This window comes from Gavialis gangeticus, unplaced genomic scaffold, assembly GCF_001723915.1.
Source record: "Gavialis gangeticus isolate Ggan-Ray unplaced genomic scaffold, GavGan_comp1, whole genome shotgun sequence".
Lineage (NCBI taxonomy): Eukaryota > Metazoa > Chordata > Crocodylia > Gavialidae > Gavialis > Gavialis gangeticus.
In genome coordinates, this window is record NW_017728992.1 from 90834083 (window position 1) to 90848190 (window position 14108).

Sequence of the window (14108 nt, forward strand, 5' to 3'; positions counted from 1 at the left end):
TGGTTGCAATGGAGTTGTGAGGGTGACAACAAGGGCTACCTATCCCTGCAGTTTTCATTCCACTGACATACAAAGTAACATGCATCACAAGTTTTGCTCATCAGCACCTTGAGGTGCAGTTTCCCAGAAACCCCCGTATCTCTCTCCTTGAATCTTAGAAGGCTTCATGCCCTCAGAAGGGGATACCATTACTGCTGTTTTCATCCAAATCTGCCAAAAAATGACAAAGTTATAGGTATTTCAGTGCATCCTCATTATAGTCTATAGCCAAATCACCAAATCTCTCTGAATCGGTGCCAAATCTTCCAAAGCCAATTTGGCTGAATCGATTTGGGACAGTGATCTGAATCTCCAAATCCAATCATTGTCCTCTGAATCAGCCGAATCCAAATTGAATACTTCTCTACTTGCATAGGCCTAGTGTTCAACCCTTGGCCCATGGGACTCTCCATGGGTTTAGGAAATTTGGAGGTGAAGAAGCAGTGGCAATTAATACTGCCACTCCTCCCCATTTGCCAAATTCCTAAGCCCCACATGACCAGAATGGGGCTGGGAAGCGCCCCTCGACCCCTATGTGGCTGGATTGGGCCCAAATCATACTCCTTTCCCTTCCATGCAGCCATGTTAAGGCCAGGCCACACCTGCTCCCAACTGCAGGGCCAAGTTGGGGCCAGGCCACGCCCCCGCCTCAATGCAGCTGGATCAGGCCTGGGCCACACTCCTTACCTCCCCTGCCCCACAAGTCAGATCAGGCCAGCACACAGATCAGGCACTGTCCATTTGGCCCACATGACAAAAAGGCAATCAACACTGTGTTCTTGGAGACGAGCTATTTTACAGGCACTGTAGCTTTAACCATAACCACACTTTTTCTTGGGTTTTGGTGTGTGCACAGAGATGTGTTTAGAGATGAGCTACCTGATGATTCCATTTTCAAAGTAACAGGGCAGCAAACCTATCAATATTTCTATTACCTATTCAGAAGAACACTTCTAACACAAACAAAACTGGTCAATATCTTAAATAATGGATAATAAATGTTAGAAATCTGTAATCAAAAGCAATTTGGTAGGTAACCTGGCAAAGGCTGGAAAACTTTAAAAATATTTTTATTATGAGATTCATAAGGACCAATGAAAAATCTGGGAAGGGGGACAAACACATAACCACAGACTTTTTCAAGGTCATGTTAATTACTAGCACTAGCTGCACTTCTTTAGTATCTATCATCATTTGATTTTGATCATTTCCTAAGATAATATAAGCTACTGTGAAAAAAGGACAGAAGTCAGATTTTGTATTAATATCACTCTAATCTGAAGGTTTAAGCAATTATCTCCATTTCCCTTTATTACTCAAAAGGCATGTTTACCAGGTGACAAAGCTTTTCATGAAATACCTCATTGTCTATTCTTTTTTCTAACTCTCCAACTGTCTTTTTCATTTTGCTACAATTGCCTCTTGCTCCCCATTTGGCTTCACACCAATTCTCCTACTTCCTTTTCTCTCACTATAATTCCCTTTACCAATCTTCTCTAAGTACAATCAGCATACACAGGCAACATCAGAGACAGCAGTCTAGCCTAACGAATTAGGAAGGAATTTAGACTAGAAAATCCGAGGTCTAGCCCCAAGAATGCCACTGACTCTGGACTGCCTCAGCAACCACTTAACCTCTATACTTTAAGGTTCTCATCTGTAAAACAGGGATGATACTAGTTACTTCTCCCATAAAATAGACAGAAAGCAGCAACAACCAGTCAGAGATCAGGTTGTGATCATACCTGTGCATATCCTATTGCTTTACCTCACCCTTGTTCAGGGTCTAAGCTACCTGCTTACCTCGTATACCTGTTAAAACTCTTTTTGACATTTTCTTTGGAACTAGAAGTGTCATTTTTATACATCTGTGCAGTGCTTAGCATAATGAACTTTCTCTTTCTTATAACTGTTACAGTAGATGCTACTGATAAAACATTACATAGCAATAGAATCTTACATGATGTGATGATTACTTTGAAGGTGTTTACAACTGTAACATTAATGTAAAACACTATATTATTCTAAATTACTCTAAAATAGATTAAATATTATTGGCATCTAAAACTAAATGCTCTACCCAATATAGCAGATTCTGGTAGTGTGTTGAGAATTTATGCTTAGAACATGGCTTTTTCAGAATCAAGAGCCTTCACTTAATTGCAAAAGATGCTACAATTCCAAAGAGCTACTAGAAATTGACATCTGATGACATGACTTCTTCTTGCATGTAATGTGAATGGTTCTACTAACAAACTAAAACTAGGACAGCTTGTCAGTCTTGTCTTTGTGGACAAAAGTCATGCAATTTCACTTGGGTCTGTGCGTTCAGGAGGCAGATCACTGTATAATATTAACTTTGGCTGTACAGTAAATCAGGGCTTTCCAAATGGTAGCTCATTACAGCCACCTCTCCCACTGCCACATAGTAGGGAAGGTTCCAGAAGGGGTTACATGCTGCTGCCACTGTTTGCACAGCCAGGCGGCATGACCTGTGCAGCCCACACAATGGGATCTTGGGTGGCCACATGTCACCGCCCACATAGCTGGGGGAAAATGAATCCTGGCAGGGCCCATGCAGCAGGGGGAGAAGAGGGGAATCCCATGGACTGCATGCCAGCACCAGCCTGCCCCCACAGCATGTGTCACGCACAGCAGACGATCCCTGCTCACAGTGAAGTTGGACAGCCCTGTAGTAAACAACTGGGAGATATACTATAATCTTGTATTTAGTTTTAAACTTGCCTATGGAGGTGTCAAGCTTACAGGCATAGTCAACCTTATTATGAAGAGAAGCTGCTTCAGAAATGATGCTATAAATAAATGTACTGAAAAAGTGCTACACGTGAAGCATTTTTCTTTCAACCACAATTGGGAATGGGAGGAAGGCAGTCCTACTGTTTTGTTGTTATTGGAGCGCTTATTGGACTAGAGGTCTGTTCAAGGGAGTTATAGTTCTATGAGAAAATTATACTTTGGAGTAGGTGAGGTATCCTAAAACTCCCTGTTATCCTGATTCTAAAGGAGGTGTAGTAAGAAAGACCATGAAAACTTCAAGCAAATAATTCTAGTGGTAGGTGTTTGAATTACAAAAAACATCAAGCAGGTATGTCCTTTATAGCTTACAGAAATTTAGGCTGCAGGAAAAATTTCTTCTATGAGTTGCTATGGGGGTATTTATTTCCATGGACTTAGCATTAAGGATCCGCATGGAAGACAAAAAAAGGCCACAAAAGGCAAAGGAATGTGTTTTAGACGAGGAACTTACCCTCCCCTCTTTGGACATTTGGCGATGACAATGAAGGTGACAGATTTATGACAAAAATACAAAAAGTGAAGAGTAAGACTGGAGGATGACTAGAAAAAAAATAGCTGAGAGGAACTACCCTGGCATGCAAGCGCTTGACAGGATGAAAAACCCATCAGAAACAAGCAAGCAAGCACATATTTTACCTACTATCCTTGTGTTGAAAAAGTCAATATCATAACGTAAACTAATTTTAATTACAATGCTCACTGCAAAAACATGATTAGGAGAGAAAATAGAAAGATTCTACCTGTGTCTGAATTTCGATCTTCATTTCTGGATGGACTGATAGTAAACGGAAGTTTACGTTTCATGGAAGACTTGTCTTTCATTTCTTTCCCAACATCACTCCTATCCACTTTTGGAGTTTTGCTGTAGGATGCAATCTTGTCCTTGCTCTGATGTAAATTAAAAGTATAATAAAAGTAAAGTTTTCAGACAAGAGAACAGTATCACAAAGCATACAGATATAAAATAATTCCATACAATATCTGCATTTTAAAGGCAAGTAACATTACTGATAAACACAAAAGGCATGTTTTTATTAGAAGTACCTGGGGAATTAGGGGACAGCAGGAGGCATTAATTTTTTTTTAATCAGATTTAAAACAAACCAAATGGATTTCTTAATTTAATTGTATTTTTCAATTAAAATGCTTAAAAAAATAAATGTATATAAAGATAGTTTTAATTTAAGATACATTAAAGCTCAAAGACATCATCCTGGAATACGGATTATAGCTTCTAATTATATACTATCTGACACAATATATTCATGTAACATTTTTAGAAAAGTTTTTCAATAGGTCACAACAGGCCATGGACTATGTTAGGGGTTCAATCTTATGGGGTTCCTAGAGGCTGCTCTGTAGATTAGTAATGATTAAAGAAAACCACTCTACCCAATGGGACTCAGTGCTCAATCTAGAAGACCCCATTAAGCATCTCTGCGATGCTTAGTTTCAGTTGTGGATTTGTGCCTCCAGATATAACATCCTTGTTAATATCAGTATGTGGAGATGAGATAAGAGACCTGATTATCCAGGATCAGCCCTATTGTCTCTCTGCAAGTTTGTGTACACAGAGTCAAGCCCTTACTTCTCTCTAAAAGTGCAAATTTTCAAGAAGTTAAATGAATAGAGGATTGTTGGGGGTAGAGTAGATCTGGGCCAAGAGGAGAAGGTCTGGGGATAAATGCAAGGAAAAAGGGGCAGCAGAAACAGGAGAGAGAAACATTTTGAGCATAATTGTTGAAATTGCAAAACACTTCTATAACAACCACTTTGAAGCTGCTGCTCTGAAGAAAGCAGGAGGAACCAAACTCTCCCACAAAACTGCAATGGAACTCAGTAGTGGACTGCTCTAAGCGATATATTGAGAATTGGCCGAATCTGATAACAATTTGTGAACAAAATTGTGACAAAATGGAATTGTCATAGCCGAAGTTCTCAACATTGGGCTAAAGAGAAATGTAGAATGTATGCCGACTATCCTGAAGTCTATTTCCACAATGGTTATATCAAAACAACAAGAAAGCACTTTTTGTAGAAAGCAATGACGAGGCTCCCTGACCAGTGATTTAAATCTATTTGATTTAAATCAAATCCACCCTGGGGGACAGTAAGTTTTACCTGCAAGTGTTTCTGTTTCACACATATATAATATGGGGATCTATGAGCTGCATTTTTAGGTTCTTGATTTTAATCAATCAGACAAATACCAATGGAATGCTAAAGAAATTGGCATCCTTTAAATCTCTGCTGAACTTCTTTACTTACTCATATCATAGGAATGATGCTAAAAGACTAATTGCATTGGTATGGAAAGAATGTGACCCCAAAACGAACAACAGCAATGAAATTTCAACTATATTCAAAACTACATTCTTACACTTAAGAGACTTGGTAAAATACTAAAACTTATTTCTCTTGAAAGATTTGATTAAAGCAACGTACTAAAATTTAGCATGTTTTCACAAATCTGGTAAAGACTTCTGATGTGCAAAAGCAACCTTTGAAGAACAGAGATATTTTTATTTCCTCATAGATACACCCATCTAGAACTTTTGGGAACACTACAAGTATACTTTTATATGAGGAGAAAAAAATATTAATAAATCATGGTGGGAGCAACACTATTCTATATCTTCTCTGCTACAGTAATACAGTAGTTAAAAAGCATATAAAAGATAGCATTTAGAGAAAAAAATATATAGTTCAGCCCTTGGCATAGACCCCTGTAGATAAGTCAAAATTGACTAAGGTAAGCACCTGTACTTATGAAACCACATGATGAAGGATAAAAACACTTGGGTAGACTTCACCATTTGGTGCACAGAACGTGGGAAAGCACCATTTTTTAACATGGTGACAATCTCTCTTTGGTGACTGGTATCTCCTCTTTTAAAGTATAGTACAAAGGTAATCTTGGTATCTAACCCAATGTTTTCAAGGACAAACAATCCACTAAAGAAGTTTCCAATGTCACAGTGACAAAAGAAAGTAGGTTTCTACATCCATGTAAGCTCCACATCCATGTAACTGAAAAAAAATGGTACTATATATTGCCCTACCAAAATAATTATTGAGTTTGTGTGTGTGTTTGCTAGTTTTATTTTAATAAATAAATAACAGTTATTCAACTGCTCAATTTATTGTGTACTCTTTTATGTACTGTATATTATTTTAATGACCAGTTACTGTTACTTATTAACAGGATTTAATGGGTTTAATGCAGGGGTGGGCAAAATACGGCCTATGGGCCGGACCCAGCCCACGAGGCCATTCTATCCAGCCCACAGGGCCCCTAAAAAAAAGTTGAAAATTAAAATTTATCTGTCCTTGTTTCCTGTCAGAAATGACAGGAACCAGGGGCAGTAAGACCCAAGGGAATCCTTAGCGGGCTCCTACACAGCCTGCATGGGGCTGCCTGTGCCTGCTCAGGACAGCCCTGCGCGGGCTGTGAGCGGCTGCAGCAGGGAGCACCAGCCACGGGGTGGGCGAGGGGCCACTTTTCCCCATGCTCCGCACTAGCTCCTTCCCTGCCAGCAAGCAGGGGGTCAGGGCTGCGTGCTGCTCCCCGCCTGTACTGCAGGGCTCAAAAGGCACTGGGAATGAGCAGGTGCAGGAGCAGGACCCGCACCAGTGTGCCAGGGCCAGTGCCAGCAGGAGTACAGGGTCCCAGCCAGCAGGGGCTCTACAGAGCTGCACCAGCTCCCCCCTCTCCCTGCCAGCCTGTGCCCCACCTGTGCTGGCCCTGGGACATTGGTCCCAAGATGGTAACCAGGGGGCGGGGCACCTGTCAAGGGGCAGGCTACCCATATGTCCCTTGACAGCTTGCCAAAACTGGATAAGCAGCCCTCCACCCTAAATAATTGCCCGCCCCAGTTTATTGTTTTGTGTTGAGTTATGTGGGCAGCCAAACTCACAAGTAACTGTTTGTGAAAGCTCATCAGCCACACCCATTTCTACATGGGCTGGATGTCACGGTTTATTATTAAGAAAAAAACCCACCACTGATGCATATTGGTTTGCTACCAGTAATTCCAAACCTGTTACTGATTATGCAATGGCTTATGCATCCCCTATAAGCCTTCAAACTGTTTGCTCTTAGATGAATCAGACATCTCTACCTGCCTTTTGTGATGAGGAACTATTCTATATAATCGCAGATATAATAATGTGCAACCCATCAGAATTTACAGACATTGTTCCAGTGATGGGAAAGTTTCACTGAGCTAAAGTTGTCATACACATTATTGGGAAGTACCTGCATGGGAGTGGTCATCAGGATACCTTGGTGGAATGTGATGTATTAGGTGTTAAAGTTTAAAATCAGTTATGCAAGGTAGTCACTATATGAGGTCACTCAAGGGATTTCTCATCTTGCCAGAACTCATACAAAAATTGAAATGGAATGCTGTCTGGAAAATCACTCCTGCTAACAAGTATTTTGCAGTACTCAAAAATGCACAAAAATGAAGACATCTCTCACAGAGAAGGATGCAAAGACATCTCTGGCCACCTATGAAAATGATTTACTGCTGAATAATGATCTCTATGAAGATTACAAGGCTTCCAGCATTTCCTGTCAGGCAAAATCTGAAATGTACAAGTGTTGGGATGGTTTCATTGAGCTAGTTCAGATGCTCAAAAATCTAGCACCTGCTGATAAAGTGATTGGGAATCACATCTTCAAGTTGTACAGGACTTCCTCCATATGTTTTGAGAATTTTACAGCATTAATTACTTGTGCTATGTATCTTGGTACCTTGAAAATGAGAGATCTCCAGGCACGCATGACATGTAGAACAAACATTTTTAGATGGCCATGTTGTTTTCCAACAATAGAACGGGTCATTCTGTGTAATTTCTCCTGACATGAAGCTGGAACAAACTATTCAGAGATCTCAAAAAAGTCCTGGTAGAGAGAGGAATAATTGGATGGACGGGGCAACAAAATACGTTAATGAATGGGAACTTGTTTATCATGAAATATTTGCAATCAGCAATACATTCTGAGAATTAATAGGGTCCGAGAGAACTAGATATCATGAGACATCCACTCACCATGAGTTGCCTGGGAGTTCTGCCTCAAATACTGCATCATGTCTTTCCTGTGTGTTCCAGTTCAGGGAGGACAGAGAGAACCCATATATCACATCCAGTCAGACAACTTCACAATTTCATAAGCAAGCAACATGTCTCAAGAGATGTAACTGAAAGACTGCTTTCATTCAGAGAACATGCAAAGGAAGCTTATATGAGGTTTAGAGATGAACATTTCATTAAGAAAACAAAGAAGCTTCTGGATACCATTAAGAAGATAAAATGTCTAGGATTTGTTTCTGATGGAGATAAACAGGTAGAAAAACTTAAACCACCTGCAGTATTGGAAAAGAAATCCTACTTTGCAGCTGAGAAAAATCCTACACATAGCAAAGGATTGAGGAAAGTCTGTTATGAACATACTGAAGTACAATCTACTGCCATCTAACACATTATTTGATGATTGTGGCCTTCTTACTAAACCAAGTCAGTTCTTTTAGGGGAGCTTGAGAAGAAACTGAAACCATCTCATTACAATTTCCATCAGAACAGGAACAAAAAAACCTGTGGTAATTGTAGACTGTGTCTCAAGTATGCCAAGTCCACAGTAAAAAAACCCCCAACCTTTTCAAGAACTTTTTGATACCGTATGGAGGAAAGCTATCCAATTCCAACTGGTTCAGAGAGTAGATATGTTTGATAGTTATGTGGAGAAGTCATTGAAAGAAGGTGAACAAGAGAGGAAAAAGACTATTATGCCAACAGTTTGTAAAACTGGACTCTTACAATCCTTTACCTGTTCAGATGGAGAAATGTTGGCCTTCTTCAGCAAACAGAGTTATTACAACTGTCAGCCAAACAATACTTCTGTGAAAAAGGAAGGGAGAGTAGCATAACATACTACAGTGTTAAGTGGAACTATGACAGGAGAAAGTAACAGAAAAGATGGCATAATGATCACAGATGATGGAATTAAGGTATGCAATCATCCACCAGCTTCTAGAGCAGCATGGTCATCCATTTATTTGATGCAGTTTCATCTGGTTTCACACATCATATTGTCGTCTAAGGATACAGATGTTTTTGTCCTTCTTTTTTGATATCTGTTTCAACTGTGTGAAAAAGGACTTTTGGATTTTGTTACCCAAGCCTACTTTAATCCAAAGTCAGATCTGTTCCTCTTCACATGCTTGAACAGAAACTAGGACCAACTTTGTGCAGTGTTTTTATTAAGGCTCACATTCTCACAGGATGTGACATCACCAGCAAAGTGAGAATAAAACTGTCAGTATTGAACACAGCATCAGAGAAATTCCTTTTAGGTTTTGCTGAAGATGGCACACTTTCTGAGGACACAGTTAACAGATCTGATGAATACCTTAACGTCTACAGCCATCACTTCATTGTAAAACATTTAACAAGCTTCATTTTGCATTGTACAAAAGTAAACTGATCTCACAGCTTCCCCCCATTTCTTTCCCTACTCAAAAAGTACATCTCAGGAGATGCCTCTTTGTGGCACGTGAATGCTTTAGCCTGGATAAGAGCAGCTACAGAAGTACATTAAATCTACAAGAACTTGGAGTGGTATGAAAACATCTGTCTGGAGCTCTTTTTCTGGACAAGTGTCTTGATTCTGTTTCTGATGAATTATTGCTGACGTGTAGCTGTGCAACATGCAAAACTGCAAGATGCAAGTGCCAAAAAAATTACATTTATTGTATTGAACACTGAAAACGGGATGAAAACCATGTAAGGAAAATTAAGTAGTCTAATGGATGATGGGTTGGATCACCCCAAAATGTTAAAAGAAAAATTCTTTCAATAGTTGCATTAATTTAATATCATGTTGTATGTTATAGCACACTTCCTATTAATTCCACATCAAATTCCAGTTTCATATACAGTATTTATATTTCAACTATGTAAGAAAAATGTTCATAAATAATGTTGAGATAATTTGCCTTGAGAGAACTGCAAACCCTACTTTCTTTTGTCATTATGACATTGGAAACTTCCTGATTTGATTGTTTGACTCTGAAAACATTGGGTTAGACACCAAGATTAGCTTTGTACCACACTCAGAAAAGGAGATACAAGTCAACAAAGAATGACTGTTGTCATGTTCAAAGATAGTGCCCTCCCATGTTCTGTGCACTGAATGGTGAAGTCTACCCAAGAGTTTTTTTTTGTTTTTTTTGTTATCCTTTCACATGTTTTTTCTTAAGTAAAGGTGGTTATCTTGGTCAGGTTTAACTTTTCTACAGGGGGGATTATGCCAGGGACAGGACTAATAAGGTCAAACTTTGCCCGATAAATTTCCTCTGTGAAAGCCTCCTTTTTCCTCTCTGTTCAAGACAAATGAGAGAGATGCTATCTCTTCTACATTTATATTTTTAGAAATATATCACCTGAGTAGGCCAAAGAAAGTCAGATGCTTTAGTCCACCTTTCTCCTCACCTTCAGGCAAGCAACAAGTAGATCAAATGAAATAAGATAATTTGTCTTGATATTTAATCAAAGGGGCTCACTTTTGGAAAAAAGGAGAAATTTGCAAAATTTGTTATCACACTAGCTTAAACTGGGAAAAATGCAGGTATTCTCAGGAACATATTTCAGGAGTATATTTCATATTTCTTTTATGGAAAAAAATCAGAATCCAAGAACAGACTAACAGAGGTTTTTTAGGTAGATTTAAATTACAAAAGGAAAAGAATACACAAGACTCTTTAGGAAGACTTTGAAGCCTAAGGATATGGCCCATTAGAAAATGCACCATAGTGCAGGGAGACTGAATGCCTGAATTTAAAAAGATGCCAGTCCATTTTTCTCACCCACTACAAAAGGAATCTGATACCCATCTTAAGTTATCCTAATGGCTAGGACAGAATAAAATCTCCATGCAATTATTGTTATGTCCATCAGCTGCTTTCCATATCACTGATCATGAACTGCTGCCAATTCATATACGAACTTAATTGTGTTAAGTCTACTTTGTCTTTTTAGATAGGTCACAGAAGATTAAGATGGTGAAACAGACCAGTTGCCCTCGGTTACACACCCACCCCGGGACTCTTATGTGCAACATACATAGTTAACCACATGAGGCTATACTTGGGATATCAAAAGATATAAGATAATCTATTAACATATTAATGTATGTATGACACTCAGTTCTACAGCCCCTCACTAAATGTGGGCAGGGCAGGACAGATAGCTGTCATTGTCTGAAAGAATTAGGTATTTGAGCAAACTGCTGACGCAAACACAATCTATGTATCACTAAGAAAGTGCTGGTATACAGAGGCAAAAAAGTTGAGAACCCAGCTGGAGCAGAGACCTCACCTTCTACAGAAAACGTCTTTCCCTCAAAACGTACAAGTCCAGGATACTTTTTTCTCAGTAGCGACAACAAGCAAATAAGTTTTTCCAATTTAGGCCAAAAGGAGAAGTTTATTTTAAGTCTTTATGTAACACTTGAAAACGAGCTAAATCTCCAAGACCAGAACATTCTGTCTAGATGGGGTTCCTCAATTTCAATTTCTTCAGTATGAATGAAACCCCCCCCCCCAAAAAACAAATCAAACACAAAACTTATGGTCCTTATTCTTCACTAGCTGTTAGCTTAATTCTTAAAGCATCCCTGAACGACTCAACCTTCAACAAAAGTGATTCCTGAGCCTACCCCTCAACCTTGGCTTAGGAGTTTATTCTGAGGATGAAGAAGTCCCCAAAGAGGTAAACTCAGCCTGTTTCTTAATTGCCTTCTGTAAAAGAGTGGTTCTCAACCAGCAGGCTATGGATAGGCCCACAAGGAACACAGGGTTGGAAACAGACAGAGGGAGAGTTTGTCTGACCTCCATGCAATATTCCTGGGGTACAACATCACAGTGGCTGCTTGCAGGCGTGGAGAAGCAAAAAACCAAAAAAAAAAATGGCACTTTAAACTCAGCGCACTCCCACGCCAAGCCCAGCATATGTCCACAAGAAGCAGCACGGTAGCTGCACTTGGCTTTCCCAACATCTATAGATTGGATGCTTTAGTGGGGCTTTTTCGGCACTTATTTAACAGCTGACTGAATCAGGTTTAGCTAAAAGTGCCAAGAAACCAACTTGAAGTGAGGAGCCTGGTTGCACTAATGCACTGCTGCTTCCAGCACAGTGCATTTTTTATTCCTTCCACCCCCCATATCTGTTAGCACCCACACTACTGCCCAAACAGGAAGCACAAAGTCCCCTGGTATGGCACTGCAATTGGGCTAATTAGCCCAGGCACAGTTCACAAAACATGACAGTGCTAATTCCATTCTAGAACCAGTGCATGCAGAGATAGATTGGCTGTTTCTGCAGCATGCCTGGTGAGGAAGCCACAAGGGAGGCAGACTGTGGAGTTGTGCATAATATTTGGAGGAGGTTGGCTGCTGGGCACCAGGAAGGGTGCACACTGTAGGACTGTGTTCAACATGTACGACCTATATGGTAGAGAACCACTGTTCCAAAAGAAAGCATTTAATCAGAGTCTCCCATTTCTTCTAAAAGCTGGGCTTGGATGTTGCACAAACAAAGGAAAGGTATTTTAAATACATAGGTTAGAGACCAACATTTTGCCATTAGAAGTGACAAAGACCTTCTTTAAAGTGCTGTGCTAAGATCCACAATAATAAAACTAGAAATAATGTCATTAAACAGAAAAGACCAATGGCATGACACAAGGATTTGCCCAACAGTACTGAACAGAGATGAAACACTGGTAATAACATGAAAGAGGCCAAGAAGCAATATAGTCACAGAGCTATGAAAATACCAATGATACTAATGAACACTAACATCACTACTCTTATTGATGGAAGCTTACAAAGAAAACAAACAAACAAAAATACCCACCACCACATACACAAGGAGAAAAACTATGGATTAAAGATGGCTTGCAGAAGCAAGACAATAAGGCTTCTCATCTCCCGGCATTACTTGCTCACATAATCTAAAAAGCAGTCTGAGACAGAGTTCCCCAGTTACCTTCAATGCAAATATCTGGATCAGCACAGGAGTCTGAAGAGGTATTAGTAGTTACTCTTTTACAGAACATGCTGAGCTCAAGTTTACAGAGACAGTTATCCCTGACGTGGTCTAGAGACAATACTCGAAAAAGAATTTCAATATATTTGAGATAATTTGATTCTTATTATGCTTTTGAAAACAATAAAAGAACTTTTTTGAAGTTAACCTGATAGGAAAAACTGAGTTAGAGTCAATATTGTTATTTTTTTTTATCCCAGAAGTACCTGAGCTGGAAGAAAGAAACATTCACCCAGAACCTGATAAAACTCTCTCATGCCACTGATGCTGTTACCTATGAATCAGGCTGATCAAAGAGCATGCTGCAGTTCTGCAATGGTGTAACTAGATGATTTCAATATTATGAGTTTAAGTACTAATGCAAAGTACTGAGTAACCAGGCTGCCAGCTGTAATGTAAATGCAAGTTTCCCAGATCTAAAGCTGTTAAGGTTATCCTACTTAAAAATCATCAGGAGTACACAGAGATGACTAGAGCACTTAGTAATAAAAACCTGCATCCTATGTTAAGAACAGTAACACACATTGCATTAAAAGTAGTCCTAAACTCGTGCAGTCTGTTACACTTGTTATCTTACGCACAGAGAAGTCCATCAAGCATAAACCAACTCTCTTGAACATAAAGAAACTAATCATATATACTCATCAAAATATACTTCAAGTACTAGTTATATTAATTAAATTCCTATGTTTGTTAATAATTTTTTTTTACAGTTCTATAAATATTTGTGGTGCATTACAGAACAAATAAGCTCAGTGTTCTGCAAAAATGAAGAAAAATGGAAGTTCAAACTTCAGTTCTTCCCTCCAATGATAATAAATTATGACTACACAGTATTTTTAAAAATATTATTTTCTATAAATTTAACTAAGTTTCAAATATGAAAACATGAAAAATGACACTTTTCATTTCCATATATTTTACTTGATCTAAATTCATCATAAAAGTAACACAATATAACTTTTAAGTGAGACGCCTGGGTGCTGCAGTAATGGGAATAAATACAAGCCCTATTTACTATTATTTCAAGGAAAGACCATTTTTATTAATTATAGCTCTACCTTAAATATAAATAAATAGAGCATATAACAAATCTATGATCTGTAAGAAGAATCTAATCACGTGGAACAAAAGCCAAG

At 39.0% G+C, this 14108-nt stretch overlaps 1 protein-coding gene across 1 annotated transcript in view; it reads right to left on the reverse strand.

The window, feature by feature from the left end:
- The window catches only part of ANKRD12 (ankyrin repeat domain 12), a 138455-nt gene that overhangs the window by 115075 nt on the left and 9272 nt on the right, over positions 1 to 14108 (reverse strand). The window contains exon 2 of the mRNA XM_019525437.1: positions 3597 to 3744. Coding sequence (XP_019380982.1) covers positions 3597 to 3744 — 148 coding nt within the window. The remainder of the gene's footprint in view (positions 1 to 3596; positions 3745 to 14108) is intronic.